At 53.2% G+C, this 24607-nt stretch overlaps 2 protein-coding genes and 1 non-coding gene across 4 annotated transcripts in view; 2 read left to right on the forward strand and 1 right to left on the reverse strand.

Annotated features, from left to right (window-relative positions):
• AACS (acetoacetyl-CoA synthetase) overlaps positions 1-24607 on the forward strand; it is a 211220-nt gene that overhangs the window by 49490 nt on the left and 137123 nt on the right. The gene's annotated exons all lie outside the window — the stretch shown is intronic.
• The window catches only part of TMEM132B (transmembrane protein 132B), a 235284-nt gene continuing 222236 nt past the window's right edge, over positions 11560-24607 (forward strand). Inside the window, exon 1 of the mRNA XM_066371179.1 lies at positions 11560-11953. Coding sequence (XP_066227276.1) covers positions 11887-11953 — 67 coding nt within the window. The 5' untranslated portion in view covers positions 11560-11886. The remainder of the gene's footprint in view (positions 11954-24607) is intronic.
• On the reverse strand, positions 20111-20185 carry TRNAY-GUA (transfer RNA tyrosine (anticodon GUA)). Its single transcript has one exon. It is a non-coding gene; the product is annotated as a tRNA-Tyr (tRNA).

Below are 24607 nucleotides of genomic sequence, written 5' to 3' on the forward strand. Positions count from 1 at the left end.
CCATTTCTGGGAGACAGAGGCCATCCCAGACTCTCTCTAGGCCTCTCCTATCACAGGTCTTCAGGAGAGTCTGGGAAGATGAGCATGTAGTTCTCCTATCTCTACAGAGCAAGGAGGCTGGGAGAAAAAAGCAGAGATGGGTGTTGGGTTAGGGAGCTAACGGTATTTGGACTAGCTGGAAGCTTCCAAATGGCGCAGACAGAAATGGCTCTGCCCTGGAGGGGAACCGACCATGGGAAGAGGTAGGGGGGAGACGTGATTTCCACCCAGGCGCGCTGTACACGGGGCTGCCTCAGAATCGCTCACATCTTACCTCGGAGGTGGAATTATATTAAATATCAGACGCCTGTCATTATGCAAATGGCTGTCTCGCTATAGCTGAGGATTTCCATTTTCCTATGAATTATTCCTTTTTCGCCCCTCTTGGAAGAACATAAAAACAAGCGCTGATTGATCAGAGGAATTTTCCAATCATTCCATCAACGAATTTTTCCTGAGTGTCTTCCGTGTTCGGGAAGCTGTCTTTGGATCTGTCCTAGGAATTAGCGGAGAAGGAGGCGGTCTTTGTGATCTTGGAGCTTCTATCCCAGTGGGGCAGATAAGCAACAAATAAATTAATAAATCAAATAAGGGATGAAGATGGCACATGGTAGGAAAGGAATAAAACATGGTGGGTAAATAGATTTCTTTAGAAGGGGCGGTTGGCAAAAGTCTCTGAAGAGATGCTATTTCAGGAGCAACTTTGAAGATGAGAGGAGGCCAGTCACATGGTAAACTGGGGGAAAGATATTCCAGGCAGGGGGTGGGGGGGATAATAGCACGTGCAAAGGCTCTGAGGTAGGAATGAGCTTAGAAAACCAAGTGGCTGCCTCACGAGGAGAGAGAAAGGAAGCAGTAGGAGACAAGGGTGGAGAGGGGCAGGTCAGGTCACAGAGGGCTTTGGAGAGGCAATTTGGCTATAGTTCTGCCTGTTGGAAGTTAGGTTCACTGGTACGGGCCTCCCTGGCTAGAAGTGGGCCATCAACACATAGCCTATGTTCCTGGCCCCCAGGGTCTCAACTTTTAGGGATCAGCATTACCCTTCTGAACACGATCTATTTCCCACACGGGAATATTGACCCCATCTAGACATGAGCCTCATCTGTTTTGCCCATGGCTATGTCTCCAGCATCTAAAAGGGAGTGACACATAGTAGATACTCAAAAATATTTAGCAAATATATTGTAATCTATTGCTGCGTCACCCCCAAAACGTACCAGCTTAAAACCATACTCTCTCATTAGCTTGTGGTCCTATAGGTCAGAAGCCCAGGTGCAGGGTCTCAAAGGCTAAAAATTGAGGTGTCGGCAGGCTGTGTTCCCATCTGAGATGTCAAACCCTCCTCCCAGATGGTGGGGTTGTGGTGTAGCTCGCTCCTGTGGCGGGCAGTGTGAAGTCCCTGTTCTGACTGACCGTTGGCTGGGGTGCTCTAGGCTTGTTGAGACCACCCACACTGCTTTTCAGGTGGGGACCCCTCCAGCTTCAAAGCCAGCAATGGAGAATCTCTCTCACTTCACATATCTGACTTTGGGAAGGGCCCAGTCTCCTTTAAGGGGTCACCTAGATAACCTCTCTGTCTTAAAGTCAGAGTGCTATGTAGTATAACCCAATCCCAGGAGCAAAGCCATTGTACTCTCGGGGTACTGTGGGACATCTCAGGCTATCTGAGAATTCTGCCTGCCAAAGGAGGTACAAGTGAATTTGCTCTTGCCACTTTCCCTATCCCCAGAAGCCCAGCCACATCTGCTTGTGGGTAGTGGCAGGCTTTGTCTTCTGGTTGCTGGGCACTAGCTGTTTTTGGCCTTGGAGTCTGCAGAGCCCCCAAACCGGGCTATGGCTCTCCATTGCCATGCAACCCCAGGGCCTTTGCACTTTCTGTTCCCACTGCCTGAAAGTCTCTCCTCCTCAGCATCTATCTGTGTGTTTCCTTTCCTCACGCTATAACTATTTGCTCCAACGTCTCCTTTTCCGTGAAGCCTTTCCTGACTCCCTCCCCTTTCCCTTTAAAAACACCTGTGAACTTCTTTTATGTCCCTTCTCTGTGCTTACTTTCACCTGACCTACGATATGTTTTGCCTGTGTGTTTGCTTTATGGTCTTTCTCCTCCACTGGAATGTCAGCTCCTTGCAAGCTTAGTCTGAGTCCCTGTGACACCTTAGCACTGACAACGGTGCCTGGTGCAGAGTAGGGGCTAACACCACGTGTCTGTACAAAGAATGAACAAGTCAGATTTCAAGAGGGCAGTTTTCACTTATTTTCAACTGCGTTTCCTTTCTCTCTATTTGTCGGGGGAAAAAAAAACCCAAACAGGCTGCGTCTCCCTTCCCTAGGCAGCTACCTTATATAATCGGGACCTTCCTTGTGCAAGGAGCTGTCGGCGCTGCCTTAAGCAGTTCTGCTTAGCGTTTGCAGCCTCTGCTTTCAGCCACGTGAACTCTTCTGAGGAGCCCTGGAGATTAGGCCTTGCTTCAACGGGGAGAGACAGCTCCTGGCACAGTCAAAGGTGGCCCTAGATTCTGATGGGGGCACTGACCTCAGTGTCAGCCCCTGGCCAGTGTGTGCATATCTGTTGACGGAAGGAGAGCTCTGCTCCATAAATCAGACAAGAGAAGCTGTGTGTCCTCGAATGCCACAATGTACCCGGCCTGTCTTTGGGATTCAGGCAACGCGGCGTCTCCAACTCAGAGACGGCTCTGGAGTTTCTAAAACCTGTAGGAGCTGGACAGCGTCCACAGGATTGGCTTGGCGGGCTCTCGCTCCCTGCCCTGGGAGGACCTCCCAGGGATGAGGGTCATTCCAGCCATCTGGATATCCAGTCCTCAGAACCCCAAGCAGTCACGCGTGTGAAGGTGCCTTCCATGCCCAGTTTATCTGAGGTCTGCAAACTCATCCTTGTTTGTGTTATTTGTTCATTTTGCATGCACACTCTATTTTACGCAATTAAATAAAAGATCTCCACTTCAGGTTAGTCTATCACACCAAAGAATTTGTAAATGTCAAGAAGATGATTGCAGTGCCCTGGGGGTGGCATAGTTCCAGGTATGCTACGGCGTGGTGGGGGTGGGGGGTGGGGAGAGAGGCTTTCACCGTGGCATTTCATAAACTCAGAGGTGCCCCCTCCCACCCCGAGCAGGTGCCGCAGAGCTCAGCACATTGACATCCTCATGTCCCATGATGTTTATGGAGGGAATCGAGTGGTTTTTTTTTTAAGTCAATCCCTGCTTTCCCAGTTAGTCTCTGTGTGTGAGTGTCCATTACCGCCCTGAGAGCACAGGGGGTTATTCCAGTTCAAGTTCTCCACTGAGAGAGCCGTTCAACAGTTCTAAGCAGTGAACGACTGTGGGATCCTGGATGCCAGCAAGCCGCCAGAGCCCCTCCCCAGGGGCAGGTGGAGACACGCTGTTCTGCGCGGCTGGCAGGCAGCTCTGTGTCTGGACTTCAGGAATGGCTTTCTGAAGGGACGGAGGGAAGCCTTGTGGTGGCTCAGGGAGGGCTCTGGGCGACAGCGAGGTCTTGGTTCAAACTCCAGCTCTGTGTTTGAATGACTTGGAGCAAACTGATGAACCCACCCACCATCCCCCCCACCCCCCAGCCTCAGTTTTCTTATCTGTACAATGAGCACAACATGCCCCCATCTAATTTTACGGGGAGGGTTGAATGGTTTGTCACACGGGAAGTCTTACTAAACAGTTAAGACCGTGATGACGGCATTCATCTGATCAGACCGCAGCACTGGTCATGGCCGGTTCTTCCCCTGAGGCAGGGAAACCTCCTGCCAGGACCTGGATGGGCGGAGCAGTCGTTAACGCTGCTCTGCTTTATGCTTCCCTCTGGGACCACGGCTTATTTGCTTAATTAAGACACCCCTCCACCCCCCCATGTCCCTCGGAGTTCCATCCTCCCCACTCAGGCTGCGTGATTTGGGCAGAGCTGATCCTTCCCCAGCTCCGTGTGACTCAGGCCTGGCTGATTAGCATATTCATCCCCTCAGACACTACGATTGGGCCAGGGGTGAGTATGTGACCTCACTGTGGCCAATGACATTTCTTTGCTGCTATTCCTCTGCCGGCCTAGAATCCGGAAGTCGTGTGGCTCCTGGAACCAGCTGAGCCTGAAGCCGTAAACACTTGAATTTTGGGAGCCAGTAAATCCCTTTGGACCTAGAGTTTTGTCGTGATAAAATACAACCCCGTTCCAAGCCCCCTCCCCTCCGTGTTTCCAGACCAGAAGAAATCTCTTGGCCCTTTGTGGACGAAATGCAATGATTGGACAGGCCAATCAGCCCCAACGTGGGTCCTCCCACAGAGGACTGTGGCGGACCACAGTCAGGCAGCACCGGTATCGGTTCTTCAGAGCCGTTTCCATAATTCCACCCCAGTCTGTCCCGTGTCGAGTCACTCCCTGTCTCTTTGTGGAGCTGTGGCGTTTTGCCAACCCTGAGAAGCTAATTAACATCAGTCCTGGCGTGGCACCGAACGCACTCGGTTCTCCCACAGGAAGCTTCCCTAAACAAAGAGTAGGTAATAGGTACAACTTGCAAGAGAGATGCAAAATACTTCTAAGTGTAGCAGGCATGCTGGTCATGAGAAAGAACTAAACGGAAGGGAATAAGCCTTCCCATTTTTCCTGACGCAGAGTAGCCCGCCCCACCCAGATTTTTCCAGAGGGAGGTGGATGGAAACCATGATGACAGTAAGGAAGAACAAAGTCACAACAAGCATGGTTTCCCTCAGTTTCTAAATTTACTGCAACTGTCTCCTTGCTATTTACAAAGTCATCTTGTAGAAAGAACTAGCCTGAAGGGAACATCTTTTATTAATTGCATAAACTAGGGAGTGTATATTAAGAGTGAATAAATAAAACAAGCAAGGTTGAGTTTGTAGACCTCAAATCAAGATGTGAGTGAGTAGACACCTGCCGTGCACTCAGAGGAGTTTGAACCGGTACCACGCTCCCGAGAAGCACTTGATGTGAAAACCCCGAGACCACACATGCTTTTGCCCTACAATTCGGTTTTTAGGGACAGACGCCAAAGAACTAACTTATTGTGTGCATGTCGAAATGGGCAGGGACAGAAACTGCAAGCGACCTCAAATGTTCATTCAGCAACATGAAAATTAGTTAGACACGTCATGACATTTCGAACGATTGGATTGTTCACATCAAAATTGTCCTGTAGAAACACATTTAAATGGCATGGAAAGATTATCATCATGTATAATTAAAGACAAAAAGCAAGTTAAAACAATACACACTCTGTGAACTCACTTTTAATAAATTATATACAAAGTATGCATAGAGAAGAGACTAGAAAATGCAATTTGTATTAAAAGTGGTTATTTCTGAGTGGTAGGGGCAATTAAAATTTTTTTCTATCTTTGAGTTTCACATAATTTGAAAAATAATTTAACCCTTATAAAGTCCGTATAAAGGAAATATGCTTTTCTGTATTTTTCTCCCACTGTTTGACGTAAGTTATTTTGTTGAGTGGTAAATAGGTATCACGATCCATTTGGGCTCTTTCCTCGCACCTGCCTTTATCAATGAGGCTGCTTTGGGCTGCAAGTAATGGATGTCCAAATAGCGGTGCTTAAACAATCCAGTTCCCATCTCAGTGCACAGGAAGTCTGGAGGCAGCGCTTGTGGGGCTGACACCATGGCTCAAGGATGTGGTGCCTCATGGTTCAAAAGAGGCTGCCAGAGCCCTCCTGTCATAGCTTCACTCTGCAAGATGCCAAGAAGAAGGAAGGGGGTTCCAGGGACAAAGGATCATCTGATTAAAGGGAGAAGTCTTCCCACAATTCCCCTTTACATTCTCATTGGTCAAAACTGGGTCCCATACCTCCTCCAGAACAGTCCCTGGCACAAGTCCCATTGGTCAGAACTGGGTCCCTTTACATTCTCATTGGTCAGAACTGGGTCCAACACCTCCTCCATAACAGTCCCATTCACAAGTGTGAATGGCTGAGACCTGCTGTCAGGATTCATCTTCCTGCTCCCACAGCTGAGCACGTTGCCTCTCAAACCAACTATGGGGCCTGTTGGGAAGGAAGATGTGACCACATCGAGTTCCTGGGGACCTTGGGCATGCAGAGGCAGTGGTGGTGGGGAAGGGGTAACCCATCCATTTTGGTGGCTAACAACCCATGAAATCAGACTGTGTGGGGGTCAAACTCTATTCTGCTGCATGCTGGATGGCCGTTGGACCGAGGGGGAAATTGTCTCATCTCTCTGTGCCTCGGTTTTCCAACCATAAAAACAAGTGGATGGTTGTGAAGAATAAATGAATTAAAACATGTAAGCCCCCAAAGAATGAAACCAGGTGTTCCAACATAAACTTACACACAAATGTCTACAGCAGTACTATTCATAATAGCCGAGAGGCGGGAATGACCCAGGTGTCCAATAACAGGTGAATGATAAGCAAATGTGTCACACCCACTCAAGGGGATGTTATTCCGCTTTAAAAATAAATGAGCCCCTGGCCAGTTGACTCAGTGGTAGATCGTAAGCTGGTGTGTGGATGTCCCGGTTTTGATTCTTGGTCAGGACACACAGGAGAAGTGCTCACCTGCTTCTCTAACCCTCCTTCTCTCACTTCTCTTTCTCTTCTCCTCCCCTCCTGCAGCCATGGGTCTATTAGAATGAGGTAGCCCTAGGTACTGAGGATGACTCCATGACCTCTGCCTCACGCACTAAAAAATGGCTCCCGTTACAACAGAGCAAGGGCCCCAGGTGGGCAGAGCATCTCCCCCTAGTGGGCTTGCCGGGTGGATCCTGGTGGGGCGCAAGTGGGAGTCTGTCTCTGCCTCCCCTCTTCTAACTAAAATAAAAAAAAAATACATGAATAAAATAAAATAAAAATAAAAATGAATGAAGTGCTGATTCATTCTACAACATGGACAGACTTTGAAAACATTAAGTGCAAGAAGCCAGAGAAAAAGACCACTTATTTTACAATCCCATTGATCACAAAATGTCCATAATAGGCAAATTCATAGGGATAGGAAGTTTGGTGGGTAGGGGGAGGGACGCGTGGATTGAGGGGAGCTGGGTACAAGGTTTCTGCTTGGGGTGTTGGAAATGTTGTGGGCCGAATAGCTGTGACGGTTGCACAGTATTGTGTGTGTACTAAACGCCACTGACCTGTACACTCTGAAAGGATTAAGATGGCACATGATATGTCATGTGTATTTTTACCACAGTAAACACAGGGGAGGCACTCAGAGTGGGCTGGCCTGGCATGCATCAAACGCCCTGTCATTCCTCATGACAAGTCTTTCTTTTGCTCTAGCATGTTCTTTTCAGTTTTTTTTTTTAAATTAAGCGTATCAGGGTGATATTGGTTAATAAGCTCATATAGGTTTAACGTGGACAACATCTGTCTATTGCACCATGTGCTCACCACCGGAAGTCACGCCTTCCTCTGGCATATTTTAGACTGACCACCAAATCCCACCCTTCTGAGTCTCCTGCCCAGCCCTGAATTCTGCTCACTCCACCACCATTTCTTGGACCCTGCTGGTGTGCTCAGCAGCTGCTTGGTGAATGAGACTCAGGCCGGCATTCCTGTGGAGGGGATGGGCAGTAATGAAGTTTCTCTCCATACACATTGATAGCAGGTATTCACAGCTGCTGTGCAGAAAAATAAAGTAGGGAGCAGGGACAGGGAGAGGGAGAGAGAGAGGTGGGATGCTTGAGGCCGGGGGTCCCCAGAATGCTTGCTCTAACAGAGCCCACTACCCCCCATCACTGGTCCAGGCATCCAGGTACGCCAGGGAAGGTACCCTTCTTGGTTTCCTAGGCAGGTGAGCTCCACTGCTGTATTGAGAGGCTCCGCCCTCCACGGTTCTTGGGGTGGTGGGAAGGTAACACCAGTCGATTCCAGTCCCTGGTGAGTATGCCAACGGCCGATTCAGCGAAACATGAATATTTTGCGATGGAAAACGAAGACAGGTCGTTTTTTTGCAGAGCATTTCAAATGGTGGGTCACATCAGGGGTCGCCGCCTACGTGTCAGAAATGTTGGCGGTGCAAAGGCTAAAGGAGTCTTTTAAAGGTTCTTAGAGTTGAGGAGAGGTGTGGAAATCTTTTGCCTAGTCCCTCCATTCCCTCGCACGCCCACTCCCCAATCGCCGGTCCAGGGTCTTCCTCCTGCTGCTCAGGTCGGGTCTTGCAGTGTCAGCGGCCGCCACGAGAGAGCAGTGTCGCTCTACGCTTGTAGCCCCGCGCGTGGGCTGAGCTGCAGCAGAGGGGGCGGGGGAGGGCCCTCATCCAAGGCAGCTGCCTGGTGGGTGGAGCCTAGCGCCCAGCCGAGGGCCTTGGGCCGGGGGCGTGGCTGGCTCTTATTCCGGTCAGCTTCCCAGTACTTACAGAACCCGGGGGCAGGACTATTTCTGGCCTCAGTTTCCTTATCTGTACACAAGGGAAGAGTTTGGGCTGTGCAATTCTTATGATCCTACCCCAGCGTGGGACCAGCCCTGGGTCTCCTAGGTCATTGCTGCCAGCGCTATCCCCACTTCCACTGAGCCCTTCAAGATTAGGCAAGGCCTTCTCCTGCTCAGATTAAGGTCAGAAATAACTTCCTAGCTCCCACCCCCTTAAATAAAGACTCAGGGACCTGGTTAATATGCAGAAATCTTCATCCAGTCATGGGAGAGGCTGGGGCAGAACTGGAATTGTCATCTCTACTCACATAGGAGCCCAGAGAAGGCTAGGGGCTTATCCAAAGTCACAGAGCGGGAGACTTGGAAGAGCCACCGTCCCTCTCCTGAGCCTGTGGCTCAGCCGTTGTCAGCATCCTCAGTCTGGGAGGGCGGGCAGCCTGTCTGTCCACCTCAGCTGTCACAGCAACACTTAGGAGGATAGGGTGAACAGGGCTAGAGAGGGAGTGGGGGTCTGCTTTGGATGGCATGGTCTGGGAAGGCCTCTCAGAGGAGGTGACATCTGAGCTGAGGTCTGAAGGGAGGAGGAGCCAGTCTGGGGGAGAGCTGAGAAGAGACTGTCAGTGCAGAGGTGCGGAGGTGTGGGCATGGTGTGCAGACTGCCCTGCAGGGCCACGAGTCAGAGAGGGGGCTCTTGCAGAGGCAGGCCAGTGGATGTGCCTACCGCCCCCCCCCCCCCAGCCCCAGCTCTGCCCTGGAGAAACGGGGTGACAATGTGGGTTGTGACGGGATCGTCCTGAGTGGGGAGGAGGGCAGTCACTGTGTCAGTGCACCTGATACTGTGTGACCCCTGTTTGGGACACCGGCTGACCCCCTCCTCATGTACCCCTGCCAGAAAGCGACTTCTTATCTTTGCTCCCAGATGCCCAGCCCTCCCTGACCTGCTGCCTGGTCATACTCGTGGGGGCACTCTGGCAGGAGCAAGCCAGGCCACTGCAGCCCGCCATGTGCTCCCCTGCTGTGACATTCCCACGTGATTAGCTGTGCATGCATTTGCCCCTCATGAGACAGAAGCACTCCCAAGGGGCACGCACTTGCAACCCATGCATTTTCCACTTCACCTTTACCCTGCACAGGCCTGGCACACCGCAGGTGCCCAGCTCAGCAAATACTCAAGACTCAGAGTGGGAAAGAGAAGAAAGGATCGTGGCAGCTGTGAACAGAGAGTCCCAAGAAAACCTGACCGCTTCCAGGGGCTCATCTTCCCCGCTGGGGAGCCAGTCTCAGAGAGGGGACAGATGGGCCCTTCTCAAGGCCACCCCAGACCCAAGGAGACAGCTCACTGTCCAGCCTGTTATGTGGCTCTTTGTGCACTCTAAGCCTTGCCAGACAGCCCAGTGGGGCTCGGCCAGGGCTGGGGTCCTTGAAAAACGAATGTGTTAGTGAGGCAATGGGAAAATCCCTTTCTGTTCGGCAATTAACCTGGGCTCCTGTCCTTCCTTCTTTTATCTAAGAAGGGCTGAGTGCTGCTTCTGCTAATGAGCTTGTCTGTACTAATGAAGCAGGTGCCCTGTCCCCCGCCACCCCCCTTGCCAGCTGGGAGGGGTGGAGGATTGTTCTGATGTGAGCTCTGGGCCTGCTGAGGAAAATCAGATACATACTAATAATGACCATAATGATGGGAATAATAATGCCCTCAGTGGCTCCCTTGGAACGAGCTCTCACTTCAGAGGTCAGGGGTTTTCTCTGTGTTATCTGGGACATCAGGTGGGTGATGCAATGGCTTCCACTTCTCAGATAAAGAAGCTGAGGCTGGAGAGGTTAAATGACATGCTCCGGGATGCACAGCTAGAGAGTGGCAGGGCCCAGGTTCTCAGCCGAGACTCTATGATGCAGAAGTCCTCCCCAAACTGTCTGTGCATCACCCCATGCTGTCTTATTGACATTTTCCAAAGTGTTTGACCCACTTTTCCCATGGAAAACGGAGACACTGGAGCCAGTACCTGGTGTGATGGGGGTTGGGACAGTGCAAAGACTGCAACCCAGGTTACCCCCCATGTCCCCACCAGACCCTCTGCTTTTTTAGCTGCGTGGCAACTTTCAAGGTATCTGAGGATTGCTGGCGATGTTCCCAGGTGTGCCCAGCATGGTCCATCCATTTTGCCATGCCCAGGTTGCCTTGCCCTGGTTGGGGGAGGGGGCGCCCAGAAAGATCTAGGACTTCTGTGTAATAGCTACTGTGACCCCCTGAAGCCCTGCTCCTGTCTGGAAGAATGTGACCACCCAGTCCTCCTCTCTGCCTCTTCTATCCTACCCCCACCCTCCACCGCGGTCACTGACTGGCTCTGGCCATCGCCCCCCTGCGCCTCAGCGTGCTTTTCCTGCCTGCGTAAGCGGGAAGGCGCGTCCGGTCGCTCTTGTAAATAAGGCCCTCCGGGGGTCCCTGCTTCTCATCTGGGGATACAGCCCCAAGACGCCCTCAGTCTGTTTCAGGGCCCCTGACCGCGCCTTGCCCCAGTGCCCTGTGGAAACTCCTCAGGTACCCCCGACTCCCAGAGGCCACCACTGCCTTCCCCTCCCCCCCAAGGCACCCCAAGCTGTGCCAAATCTATCCCGGGACCTCTTGTCGAGCTTAGCCTCGCAGTCCCTGTCCCCTGCAAACACCTCCCTTCAAGACGTCGCCGCCCCATTCCAAGAACCCTCCCCTGTCTGCCTCAGCCCCTGACCTTGGGAACTCCTACCACGACGCCCGAGAACGCCCCGATCTATCTGCATTTTGCCCCGCAAGCCACCGGCCGGGGGTCCCCGTCTCCCCCCGCCCCTGACCACCCCCGCGGGTCTTCCAAGGCCTCTGCGGCCAAGCGCCCTCCCCCGGGACCGCCAGGGAGTGGCAAGTCCCGCCGCCTATCACCGGGCGGCCGCCTGCTGCCCCGTCTCCGGCGGCGGCCACTCCCCCGGCCTTGCCGCCGCTCCTTCCCCGCCCCTCCCTCCTCCTCCCCGCACTCGCTTGCTCTCTCACTCTCTCGCTGGCTCGGGGGGCGGCCGGCAGCTGGCGCGGGCAGAGGCGGCGGCGGCGGCGGCGAGACCGCGATGGGACGGGCGCTGGGGCGCAGGAGCTGCGGCGGCGGCGGCGGCGGCGGCGGTGGCGGTGGTGGTGGCGGCGGCGGGGGCCGCGCAACTCGGGCCAAGTGCAGGGCCGCCCGCGAGGGCGCAGGGCGCTGAGCTCAGGCCCCCGCTCCCCTCCGCGCCGAGCTCCGGAGAGCGCGCACGGGCGCAGCCCAGGAAGCGCCGCCCGCGCCCGCCGCCTGCGTTCGGGGAAGAGCGGCGCCCGGGGAGCGAGCCATGCCCGCAGCCCGACCCTAGCCGCCCGGGCTGCTCCCGGGAGCCGCGGGCCGGGCCGGGCCGGGCGGGCCGGGCGCGCGACAGGAGCAGCCCCGCGCCGCGCCCACCGCGCGCTGAGGACCATGCCGCCCCCGGGCCGGGCGCCGCCGCTCGGGCTCCTGCTGGCGCTGACTGCGCTCCGGTGCCCAGGTAACGCGTCCTCGGGACCCTATCCCTGACCCCGGCCGCCGCGCACAAAGTTGGCTCCCGCACGGGGCGGCCACCTCCTCAAGTCCCCGGCAGCTTCCCTCTCCCGGACTTGGAGACATCTGAGGAGACCCTGGAAACCCAGGGGTCCCCAGCACGTACCCCTTTACCCAGCGCAAACCCGCCTGCCTTCCTCTCCCAACCCTCAGCTTCCCTGCGGTTCCTTTCAGAGCGCCGAGCTTCTCGCAGCGAGTGCGGGCGCGCCTCCGGGAATCGAGCCCCCTCCGCGCCCCGCCTGGGGCGTCATGCCCCCAGGTCCTGGTTCTCGCGGGGTTTTGCTGTGGCAGGGCGTCGGTGCCTCTCCCACCCTCCCTTCTTGGTTTGCTGATGCCGTGGATGCAGGGCCATGAGTTCCCAGGACACCTGCGGGCCCCACACTTCAGGTCGCCTCTGTCGGCGCAGCTGGCACGTCCCCAGTTTCTCCCCATACCCGGTAGCACCCTCCTGCTTTTACCACCCCCCCCCAAGGGTCTCCTCCCCAAATGGCCTCCCCAGGGCAGAGGCCAGCTTGCTGCTCGCCTCCTGGAAACCGGGCTGCTCCAGTGCCCTGACCCGAAGGTGGCTAGGCAGCCGGGGGCGTGCAGGGCCGCTTGGAACGTGATGATGCCCAGAGCCATTGCCTTGGGCACCAGGGAGCCGGGCTTCCTGCTGGCACCCGCGTAGCTGACGGAAAACCTAGTGAGTGGGCAAAGCAAAAATGGTCAGGTGTTTTCTGTCTCCGCTGGAGTTTGGGAAGCTTTCTACGCTTTTGGTGCGGTTACGTGTTGGTTCTAGAGGCAGCTTATCCTAAAATGCCAGTTCCTCCCCTCCCCCCACCGCAGGCAGTGGAGAAAACCCTAAAGGCCCCTGTGAACCCGGAGCGGTGGCCAGCGGGGGCCATGTGCCTTTGGAGAGCTCAGTTTTCCCTACTTTTTAAAATCAGGACCTGTGATTTATGAGCAGGTAGCTTTGGCTTTAGAAAATTGTCTTCTCCCTTTCTTAACATACAAACCACACAGACGCTCAGAATGCAGTCGGAAAAAATATATAACTTTAACTTTTCAGCTTTCACTGTCTGAGAAGGTTGTAGTTAGGAGCAAACCTCGAATGCTAACTTAATGTGCGATGTATTTGTATGAAAAAAGTAAGAATTTATCTTCCTTTGAGATGCCCTCAGGTGACCCAAAATATTTAATAAACCTCCGGGTTCAGAGAGAACCTTCTGCCAGAGATATCCGGCGGCATTCGGCTTTGGCTCAGTCTGGAGAGCGGTGTCGGGCTGAGCGTGCGGCTGAATCTTCAATCTGCTCAGCTAAGAAGCAGCTCGCATAACCGTTTTCCTATCAGCTTCTCTCTCTGGTACAGAAGAGAGGCTGTTGCTGGGATCCGGGCGGTTTCCTGTTAGCTGAAGCCCTGGGAGCTGTTTTCAAAAAAAGGCACAGTCCTTCGGACTTGAAAATTGCAGTTTTGTGTCTATTTTGTTTCTCCACGGGGTCAGCTGTTTGCCTGGATGTGCTGCTCATAAGCCAATGTTGGAAACGTCTTAGAGAAGCCGCCTGCTTAATGCTTTGTGAGAGAACACGGTGCAACCCACACCTCCCCCTCTGCCTCCTCCCCTAGCCCTGGGAGGGAGCTTGTGCCTGGCCCTGGGAGGCCTGGGTCCTGGGAGGGAAGGTGTGCCATCCCTGAAGTCTGCTGCCTGCCCTGCTCCTGGCCGTGCCACCCTGCTGGGCCGCTTGTGGTCAGGGCCCCGGTGCCATTGCCAGGACTTGGGAAGCACATGTCTGTCTTCCCCTGGTCCCCACCAGGGCCGTAAAGAGAGACAGTTTGATAACTCTATACTTAGCACCAGTTAGGAGAGCTAGGGGGAAAAAACCAAACCAAACCAAATAAAAACAAAAAAATAAGGCTGAAATTCCTGAAAGATACTTAGCTGCCTACCGATGGTTGAAGGGTTTGCAGGAAATGAACCAGAACCTCCTTCAGAGCTGGTGGGATTTGGGGGATAATTTCGGCCAGATTCTGCTGACCACGTTGGCCACGGCTCTGACAGCGGGCTGGACAAGATCAGAGGCAGGGAAGGACTCACGCTCCGCTGTCACACTCGGAGCCTGGCTGCCTGTGCCCCTCCCCCCTCCTGCGTGGGTAGCTGCCATGGCAAAGTGTGGTGGGTGTACTTCTTTCAGCTTTGCAAGCGCTTAAACATATGGAACTGTGCTGGGTAAGAGTCAGCGCAAATCCCCCAGCTTAGCGACTAGGGGGCCCCCATTATCCAAGCAAGCACTTCTGTGCGTGCTTTGGCTTTGCAGATGAGGGGAGCTGTTACAGTCTGGGCTGGAGGAAATGAACGCGCCTAGCACCATTGACCCATTCTGCTGGGGGGGGGGTCTATAAAATCAGGGTGGGTGGAGAGCCTTTGACAGAGGGGCCTTGTGAGTGGCTGAGCCTGCTGGGGGGGGCGCATCGAGGCAGAGACACTGTCAGTCCTGCCTGCACCTTGGCATGGGGTATATTCCATTCTCATCACAATAGTGATGAGGGGCTGCCTGTGTGTGGTGCTGCTGTTCAGAGAGGTGGCATTGGGAAGTGGCAGGCAGTGACATGCAAATGCTGTCACCTCCCCCCTCCCTCCCAGTGATTTAATGGTGGGCCAGTGAAAGTTCCCAGAGTAAATCATTTCAGCCCCCCCATCCCCCCTCCACATGGGATGCAGGGAACTTGGGGGGCGTGGGACTTCTGCCGGAGCTTGTGGCCAACAATGCGCATGGCATTGATCCCGGGGAGCAAAAGAAACTTCACTAGTGGGTGTGAAGTCTGGGTGAGCGGTCTTTGGGCCAGCAAAGCCCTTCCAGGGACCTCGTTCTTGGATAAGCCCCTTCGCCCTGCCCCCACGTTGTATGCGGTTGGATGGTTCCTTTCTTCTGTGCTGGATCTAGAATTGAAGGGGATGGAAAGGTTCCGTTTCCCTTTGACGCTATGGGATTCAGCAAATTCATCGGGCCCCCTCACTGTGAGGAGACACCCTGGCACCCTAGGCAGTGATGCCACCAGCTCTTCCCCAGAGTGATTAAGTGGACTTCTAGAGCAAGAACGTGACTTAGAGCATGTCCTCCATCAGCCCCTGCACACAAGGGACAAAGGCGACTTGGGCACGGGCAGTGACTTGCTCAGGGTCTCACAGTGAGCTGGCATCAGTTTAGGGCTCGTGGCTCACAAACAGTCTCTCTTTTTTTGAAAAAATTCCTTCCCCAAGACTGACTTACTTTACACAGGGGACCCCTTCTGGGAAAGGAGGTCCACCGGATGGTCCTTCAGGGGACCAGTTTTCCATTTAGGCAGCCGAAGGTCACAAGAATGATGGCTACTTAGGAAGACAGGTGGCAAATGGTCACAATGAGGATGATGATGTTGATGGGGGGTGATGGTGGACGCTGGGGCTTCTGAAGTTGCTCCCGGTGTTGCGGGCACCATCCCATGAGCACCGTGGAGCCCTCACCTCTGGCAGGTGGACGGCTTCCCTTGCCACAGTTCACCGGTGAGGCTGTTGAGGGCCAGAGATGCCACAGAACTTGCCTGAGCTCGCGCTGTGTCCGGATTCCAGCCCGGGCACTGGTCTGCACACAGAATGGAGTGCACGGGCCGTGTATTCTAAGGTCCTGGGTGATCGAGTCCCATCCCTGTGCTGGCCTTTGCTGAAGTTGGTTCATCGCTTCCTTTCTTTTTCTCGCTCTCTCTGCAACTGTACATATATTTATGCAAACTAAGGACTAGAGCCATAGAAGTCATATTAAAGTTAACTTTGGAGGTAACTAGGGATCCTTTAAATTCTGTGCCCCTGAGGGAGTAGATGTTTCCATCAAAGGGCAAGACTTGGGCAGACAGACTCCCCTCACCCAGTTCCCTTTGGCTTCCTGCCTGGTTCTTGCATTCCCAGTCACCCCAGAATCAGAGAAAACAACATAACCTGCCGTAGCCAAGCACCGGTCTAGACCTGGCTGGGTGGTCTACTCCCTTCCCACCAAAATTTCACTCCGTTGAGTCCTCCATAGCCCCAGTGGGGTCAAGACTTGCATTTGCCCCATTTGGAAGATGAAGAAACAAGCCCAGAGAAGTGCCGTGATTCGTGCAAGGTCAGCAAGCTCACATGGCCACAGAGGGGTGGGCACGGCCCGGAGCACCCATCGTGTGCCAGCGACCCCAACTGCTTCCTTCTCCTTGTTTCTGGGTGCCGAGATTTGTGGGCAACTTATTGGACTTGGAGACTAATTTGGGCCTAGGGGGTTCAGGGATGTGTCTCGAGTCAAGGGCAGAGTTGGGTCTTTTTTTTTTTTTTTTTTTTTTTTGCAATTTTCTGAAGCTGGAAACAGGGAGAGACAGTCAGACAGGCTCCCGCATGCGCCCGACCGGGATCCACCCAGCACGCCCACCAGGGGGCGATGCTCTGCCCACCAGGGGGCGATGCTCTGCCCATCCTGGGTGTCGCCATGTTGCGACCAGAGCCACTCTAGCGCCTGGGGCAGAGGCCAAGGAGCCATCCCCAGCACCCGGGCCATCTTTGCTCCAATGGAGCCTTGGCTGCGGGAGGGGAAGAGAGAGACAGAGAGGAAGGCGCTGTGGAGGGGTGGAGAAGCAAATGGGCGCTTCTCCTGTGTGCCCTGGCCGGGAATCGAACCCGGGTCCTCCGCACGCTAGGCCGACGCTCTACCGCTGAGCCAACCAGCCAGGGCCGAGTTGGGTCTTTTTTGAGAAGCCCATTTGGGGCATTTTGGCCTCTGTAACATCACACTCAGGCTTAGGTGCCTGTGATCTCAGGGGCTTGCATTCTTGGGCAGATTCAGTGTGACAGAGAGACAAGAAGCCAACGTATATAAACACAGGGATGTCCCTGGCAGTAACTTATGCTCCTCATATTCAATATAAGGCGATGTGATGGGTAGTGATTAGGTGATCCAGGAAGACTTCTTGGAGAAGGTGGCAATCAGTGGTCATGCCTGACACTTAAATGATCAGAAAACTCCAACATGGAGAAGCATGTTCCGAGCAGGAGGAATGCACATTCTTGCCAAAATTCTCTGCACAGTGCCTGACACATAGCATGTGCTCAAGGAATGCCAACCCATTCATTAATTCATTCACTCATTCACTCACTCATTGAACAGACACACTAATCAGTACTAAGCACTGGGAACCTGGCTTAGTCCCCACTGGGAACCCAAGAAATATTTCCCCATTCTGAGAAGTTGTCATTATCAGGTGGTGATAGGGGCCACGGGGAAATAAAGCCAGGTCACTTGTCACTTTTATTCTCCATCCAGGTGCTTGGTTTGTGTCTTCCTACTCAGTGCAAGTGGATCCCTGGTGCCCAGGGTCTGCCAGGGCAGGAGAGAAGGAAGCCCCCAGTCCTTTGGAGTTGAATTTCGATGACTTCTCTCACCCACCCACCCCCAAATCCCTCCCCGACACCTGACTCCTTACCTAATCAATACCCTCGCCTGACGCTTCGGCCCCAAAATTGTTACATAAAAAATCAATAAAGTCCAATTTGATTTGCTGTATTTTATTACTGAGGGTGATGGAGTGTCTGGAATCGCCTGGCGCTTTCTGAGCCGGCTGTTTTTGCGGGTATTAACCCAAATTAACCCTTTGGGGGTCCTCACCCGTCGTGGCTGTGCTTCAGGGTCCCGGAGTTGGTGCCTAGGAAGGGGGACTCAGTAAAGAACGCATCTCTGGTATCTGCCTTGTGCTCTGAACGCCTCCCACCGGGGCTCTTCGTGTGTCGGGGCAAATGGACACATAAAAATATCGCTGTGGCCGCAGCCAGCGCTTGGAGCTGACTCCGTGGGCGGGCCCTGGGGTCCCGGCCTTCCTTCCAGAGCTCTGGAGGGGTGGTGGGCTGTGCCTGGTCTTCCGATTCTCTCGGCATCTGGGTATCCGTCCTCCGCTGCCTTTGTCTGCCCGGTTCCCTCCGTGTTGAATGCTGTCGTCGTATTTATATCCTAGCCTTGGTATTTTTCCCTTCTGTGGTTGTGACATCTGCTGCCTCCGGCTGCTGGCTCTCCGGGGCGAGCTGCGGGGCCAGGTTTGTGGGGACCCTGGGGGCGCCTGCGTAGAGGACTGAGGCCGGAGGGGGCGGTCTGGCTCGTTGGAGAGGTCCCTGTACCCCTAGAGTCTGCTCCCAGCATATGATTAGGCAGGGGGAGTGGGGTGGGGGGAGGTATGATGTAGATGGAAAATGTCGTTTTGCCAGAAAAGTTGCTTCTAGGGAGTTGGAACGGTTCCAGACCAGTGGAGGGCGGCTGGCTGCCCTTGGGCCACATCTGGCCTGCGGGTGGCTCTTGTTAGCAGTGGGCATTTAAAGAGGAGAGATGTCTGTGTCTAGGTTTCTGGTTTCTCTAGATTGGGAGACCCGGGAGCGCTGGTCTAGCTCCTTGCTCTCTCTCTGGGACTCAGTTTCCCCACCTGTAAAACAGGCCCTGATGCTCCCCCCCCCCGCGATCTTTCTTGAACCCTTGCCTCAGCCCCCTTCATCATTTCATGTCTGCTTCTGTTCTTTCTGACATCTTCCTGTGTGCCTACGCTGCGACAGGCACTGTTTTCAGAGCCGGTGACAGAGCAGGCACAACACAGGCAAAAGTCCCTGTCCTCGTGGGTTCGCGTGAAGGTGGCGAGAGACAGACACTAAACTCAATAACTAAAAAGTTTATTGAGTGCTAGTAAGTGCTGCGGGAAACCCTCAAGCAGGAAGTGGGGGCTGAGAGGGGGTAGTGCTGGGGAGGGATGTTTTGCCATTTTAAGGAGGAGGATCATGAAGGTGACATTTGAGCAAAGACCTAAGGAAGGGTCAGGGAGTGAGCCAGGTGGCTCTCTCTGGGGATGAGTATTCCAAAGCAGAGGGAATAGCCAGTGCAAAGGCCCTGTGGTAGAATGTGTGTGGCAGGTTCAAGGACAGAAAGGAAGCCAGTGAGCCTGGGCTGAGTGAGTGGAGGCACAGTAGAGTAGGTGATAGGGGCCAGAACCTGGTAAGGACTGTGGATTTTATTCTGACTGACAGGAACAGAAGCAGGAAGACCCAGGAGGGGCTAATGCAGTCGTCCAGGGAGTGACGACGGTGGTTCAGACTGCCGTGCTGCCAGGTGGGGAGATGAGAAGTGCTGAGATCCAGGATGCAGTTTGCAAGTTGATCTGCAGGATCCACCAATCAGTGGATTCATTCAGTCAGTACTTACTAGGTGCCAACTGTATGCCTGTCCCTGGCTGTCACTGTCCTTGGAATTGGGGCCAAATCACTATTTGTCAGTGATAAAATGAACAAACAAGAGCTTACATTCGGGATTTGGGGTTCGCCTTTTCTGTGCTCTTCCCCCGTGACGCTATTTGCTTCTTGAAGCTCAGTGGGTGGAGGTTGGATTTGAATCGGTTTTCATTTTTCCTGCTGGGAAAATACTCAATTCAAAAAAATTCAAAGACATTTTGAATTTCTAATATTCAAAGGGAAAATTTTTTTTGTGTGTGTGTGTGTGTTCACGATGGGATTTTTCTGGCAAAGTTTATTGTTTGTTTGCTAGTACAGGTGTCCTTGCTTTATTTGGTTGATGGGGAGGTGAAAAGTTCTCTCCATCAGATTCAATTTTCTCCATCTCCTTCCACAACATTATAGAGATGTGCAAACTCCATCTGACCCTGTGCTGGCCTGGGCTCCAGACACATCACTTGTTATTTTCTGTACCTCTTAAACCAGGTATCTCCAAACTACAGCCCTTGGACCAAATCTAGCCCTTGACTTATTGGTGTAAATAAAGTTGTTTTGTTTTTTTTTTGTATTTTTCTGAAGCTGGAAACGGGGAGAGACAGTCAGACAGACTCCCGCATGCGCCCAACCGGGATCCACCCGGCACACCTACCAGGGGCGACGCTCTGCCCACCAGGGGGCGATGCTCTGCCCCTCGGGGCGTCGCTCTGCCGCGACCAGAGCCACTCTAGCGCCTGGGGCAGAGGCCAAGGAGCCATCCCCAGCGCCCGGGCCATCTTTGCTCCAATGGAGCCTTGGCTGCGGGAGGGGAAGAGAGAGACAGAGAGGAAGGAGGGGGGGGGGTGGAGAAGCAAATGGGCGCTTCTCCTATGTGCCCTGGCCGGGAATCGAACCGGGTCCCCCGCATTACAGGCCGATGCTCTACCGCTGAGCCAACCGGCCAGGGCCGTAAATAAAGTTTTATTTCAACACAACTACACCTATTTGTTTGTATACTGTCTGTGGCTGTTTTCTCACAACAATGACAGAGGTGAGTAGTTGTGACAGAGATCCTACAGCCAGCAAAGCCTAAAGAAAAGACTTACCCTCTGGCCCTTTTAAAGAGGTTTGACTTAAACAGACAAACAGAATGCTCTATTATTGTGTGTTTCCAGCACTCCGTGGTCAAGAACAAGAACCCTGTTTTAATGTCGAAAATATTACCCGGCCTGTCTGAATGAGAAGAATTGTGGGTCTGGTCGGTCTTGGTCCAAGAAGAAAAAAAAATTGATTGAAAGTTGCCATCAATTCTGTAACGCTTTTGAACGAGTGGGTTTTGGTAATTACTGTAGCATTTATGTAATGTTTTAAAAATAGTAGCACACGTGTGTGTGTGTGTGTGTGTGTGTGTGTGCGCGATATTTTTTGCATGCTGCAGGCAAAGCTCAATGATGGCTCACAGCTCAGAAGACCCCTTGTAGGCATGCTGTTGGAGGGAACTAGAATTAAAGGCACCCACTGGTGAGTTATTTCACACTCAGAATGACTCTAATCAATGGGCCTCTTTTATGAGCTGGTGCTTCCCCCCCCCCCCTCCCCAGTTGAGTTGTTTTAAAGATGAACATAGCCCTCTCTATTTTATGTGTGGCATCCTGGCCTGTTTTCAGCCCTAAGATTCTGGGTGCACTTGTGGAGATGATGTACTATATTGCAAGGGTATGTTGCTGTATTAATCTGGAGAGTCTCCTAGTTGCAAGGGGCAAAATGGGGAGTTCACTGGTTCTTGGAGGTGGGAAATTTAAGGAGGAAACAGCTTCAGGCATGGCTAGATCCAGGGACTGAATACCCTCCCAATGAGAGCCTCTGCTCTTTCACTTTGTCTCTTGGTTCTCTTCCCCCCATGTGTTCACCTGATTATCAGACAGGGTTTCTCCACTCGATGGCCAGGTCAGTTCCAGGCTTTCCTCTGACCAACAGAAATCAAAGGTGTCTTTCCTAATTTTGGCCAGCAAGAATCCCACTGTTGTTTTAGTAAAGCCAAGAAAATGAGTTTTTTTTGTGTGTGGTTGGTTCATTTCAAATGATGGGAGGCTCACCACCTCTTATGGTAGCCTGCTGCACTGTTGGGATGGTGTGTTTAGTCAGGATACGGACCCAAAGTCACTTTCCCTGAAGCCTTAACAAATAGGGCTGCTCTCTACCCTCCTTCTCTTACGTTATTTTAATCCGTCCATCCCCACCCCTATCCACCCCCCCACCCACCCACCACTGTTTAAGTGGTTTCTCCTAAATTTATGGGCTGAGCTGTTAAGAGGCTCTGCCTATTTCAGGAGGCAAAGTGCTGGGGAGGAGGCCTCACCAGCCTCCCTTAGGCGGGCTCGGAAGGGGCCTCCGCTACCTACCTGAGCAATTTCCCTGTCATCCCCGATCATTTGTGTGTCAGGGCAGGTGTGTGCTGCTTCTCAGTCATGGTGGCAAGAGAGGGATAGTCTGAGGGAGACAAGAGTTGTTATTCCTGTCTCAGCCTCTCCCAGCCTTCAGGGTTCCTTGACTCCTCTTCTTCCGTGACCTCCTATGCAAAAGTTTCCAGTAAGTGTGAGTGAGATATGAGCTCTCCTAGTATATACTTCCATTGGCCTTCTCTCTCTCGCTGCTCAGTGAGATACTGTTTGCTCCTCCTCCATCGTCTTCCCCTCCTGCTAACTGTTTCAAGCGCTTCATTGAGATCAAAGGCATGAACTCAGGCAGCGGACGGCCTGGGTTCGAATCCCAGCTCCCCACCACTTGCTTGCTGTGACCTTGCGTGAGCCCCTTGCCCTCTCTGGGCCATAGCATTCTTCTCTGGGATGTAGGGTGGGCGGGAAGCTCCTGCTGCTTGGGATGTCATCAGGATTCAATGGGTCTTTCATCAGTGTCAGCGCTGCTTGAATCCTCTGCTCCCTTGAATGTTGTTGGATCGAGCACCTACTGTGTGCTCTGGTGTTCATTTTGGTGGCTTTGCTCATCTCTCCTGCGACGTAACTTCAGACCCAAATCCTGTCCGTATGGTTGTGGTGGTCTGCCATGTTTGCCTTCCTGGGAGAATAACATCCTGATTTTCTTTTGAGGAATCCGGCCCACCTGCTTGGAGGCCATGTGGTCTTGGGATAGTGCTGACTTTCTTCTCCTCCTCTTCCTCCTCTTCTTCCTCCTCCTCCTCCTCCTCCTCCTCCTCCTCTGTGGATGGACTCATGACTTGTGCCTGACCAATCAGAGCATCTTATCTCTTGAGGCCCTAAGGATTGAATCAGGCTTGGGCACATGACCCAGGCTTGGCCAATGAGGGCCAGCCCCCCACTGGGGTATTTTGTTGCTAGTCCTGGGGAGGAGGGCCCACCTTTTCTGTTGCAGTTGCTAAGCTGGTAGGATGTGAGCCTGGCTGTATCAGTTATTAATGCTGTGTAACAAATTGCCACAAACGAATGGCTTCAACCAGCACAGTAGTAATCGTCTCCTCCTTTCTGTGGGTCAGGAATCTGGGCACGGGGTAGCTTCTGCTTCCAGACTGTTCAAAAAGCTGCAAGCAAGGTGATTGCTGGGCTGGGGTCAATTCTGAGAGCCGGCCCTAGGAAGGACCTGCTTCTTTGCTCACATGGCTGCTGGCAAGACTCAGTATTTGTGGGCTCTTGTTGGGGCGGGGCTTCCGATCCTTGCCACCGTGGCCCTTTCTGTATGGCAGCCACTAAGTGCCAATGTCTTGTAACCTCGTCACGGAAGTGACCCTTCTCCCAAAGAGAGGCGTTATATCGATCCGAAGGAATTCACTCAAAGGGAGAGGACCACGCAGAGCCGTGCATGCTGCCAGCTGGGCCCTGCTGGAGTCATCTTAGAAGCTACTTACCATTCTGGAACTTTTGAGAATGAAGCAACATGGGGGAAAACAAAACCAAGAGATGGAATTGGGGTGGGGGAGACTTTCCTGGTGCCCCTATCAGAGGGCTGTTTCTGCAGAAGCTTGATCTTGAACTTCCCCAGTTCGTGACCCAACCCACTTTTTTCCTCACGCCCCTTTGAGGAGGTGGGTTTCTGTCATTTGCAGCCAGAACAGTCCTGATGAAGTCCTGTGAAGGCGTCTAGTGACCACTCCTTGGAAAGAAAGCTTTTGGCATTCTTGACTGAAATCTGGAAAATGGGCGCATGCCCCACCCTCCCTGCAGACCAAGCTCATGAAGGGCTGGGTTGTGTGAGTATTTTTTATCCCCAGCCCTTTTTGACTTGCAGCCCCTAGAATGCTGTCAGACGCAGCCCATGCCACCTGCCAGTCATTACCGGTAGGAGAGGGCCTTCCTTGTCCCTTCCCCCCTGCCAATCAAAAATGATTCAGGGATGATCTGTCTCCTGCACCTGGCATGTGTCGTTGGAACCCTGAAAGCCAAAGATGAAACATCGTTGGTGCCCCGGCCCTAGAGACAGCACACAGCTGCATGCCTGAATCCCGGAGTGTGAATTTCACAGCCTCAGGCGGGTCATTCTAACAGAATTGACTAGTCTCCAGCGACAGGACAGATCAGAGGATAGCGCTGGGCTCATTCTCTTAACATTTCAGGGTTTTTTTCCTTTATTTTTTTGTGAATTCCTCCTATGACAATCCGGTTATGTGCAAACATTTGCTGATACCCGCCCTCTTCTTAATCGTGGATAGGGTTTTGTAACTGTTCTAGAGTTCACATTTTATTGCATAAGCAGGATTTAGGCTCGCCTATGGAATGCCGGTCTGTAAAAATCTGTGTTTTCTCCGCAGAGTCACCTGAACATGCTTTTCATTAATGCATTCAGTCCATTGCGACGGCCTAGCCTCAAAGCCACTCAGGGTCACTCCCACCGCATTTTATTCATGACAGATCGGCCCGTCATCAAGGGCAGGGAACCTGACTCTCCCTCTCGGATCACAGACGTGTCAGGAATTTACAGACATATTTTAGAGCCATCAGCATGCTTTGGAGCAAGATTGTTGCAGGCGAGGGCCTCAGCAAAGGTTCATCAGTGAACCACCCAGAGCCCTCTGGCCCTGACGCATCTGACCAGGAAGGAGGGACAGAGGGAGGGGCTTCTGGATGCATCCGGGAGGTTGTGAGTGGTGGGAATGGAGGTTGGACCTTCCCCAGCTGGGAGGCGGTGGTGGTCCCCGTGGGGACCCTTCTACTTTCCTCTTTGTTCTTTCTGCTGGAATAATGCCCCACTGGTCTTAGGCACCCCAGGCAATAGCCTTGAGGGCCCATGATTTAAACTCAGTCCCCACTGTCCCTGGCCTGACTCCTGGACAGCAGACCTGGTATGGGTCCTCCACGCCGGGCCCACTAGCCACTAGCCTCTAGGGCCTCTTGTCTTAGCCTGGTGGTGGCTTAGGTGCC

Source organism: Saccopteryx leptura, chromosome 2 (assembly GCF_036850995.1).
Source record: "Saccopteryx leptura isolate mSacLep1 chromosome 2, mSacLep1_pri_phased_curated, whole genome shotgun sequence".
NCBI classification, from domain to species: Eukaryota; Metazoa; Chordata; class Mammalia; order Chiroptera; family Emballonuridae; genus Saccopteryx; species Saccopteryx leptura.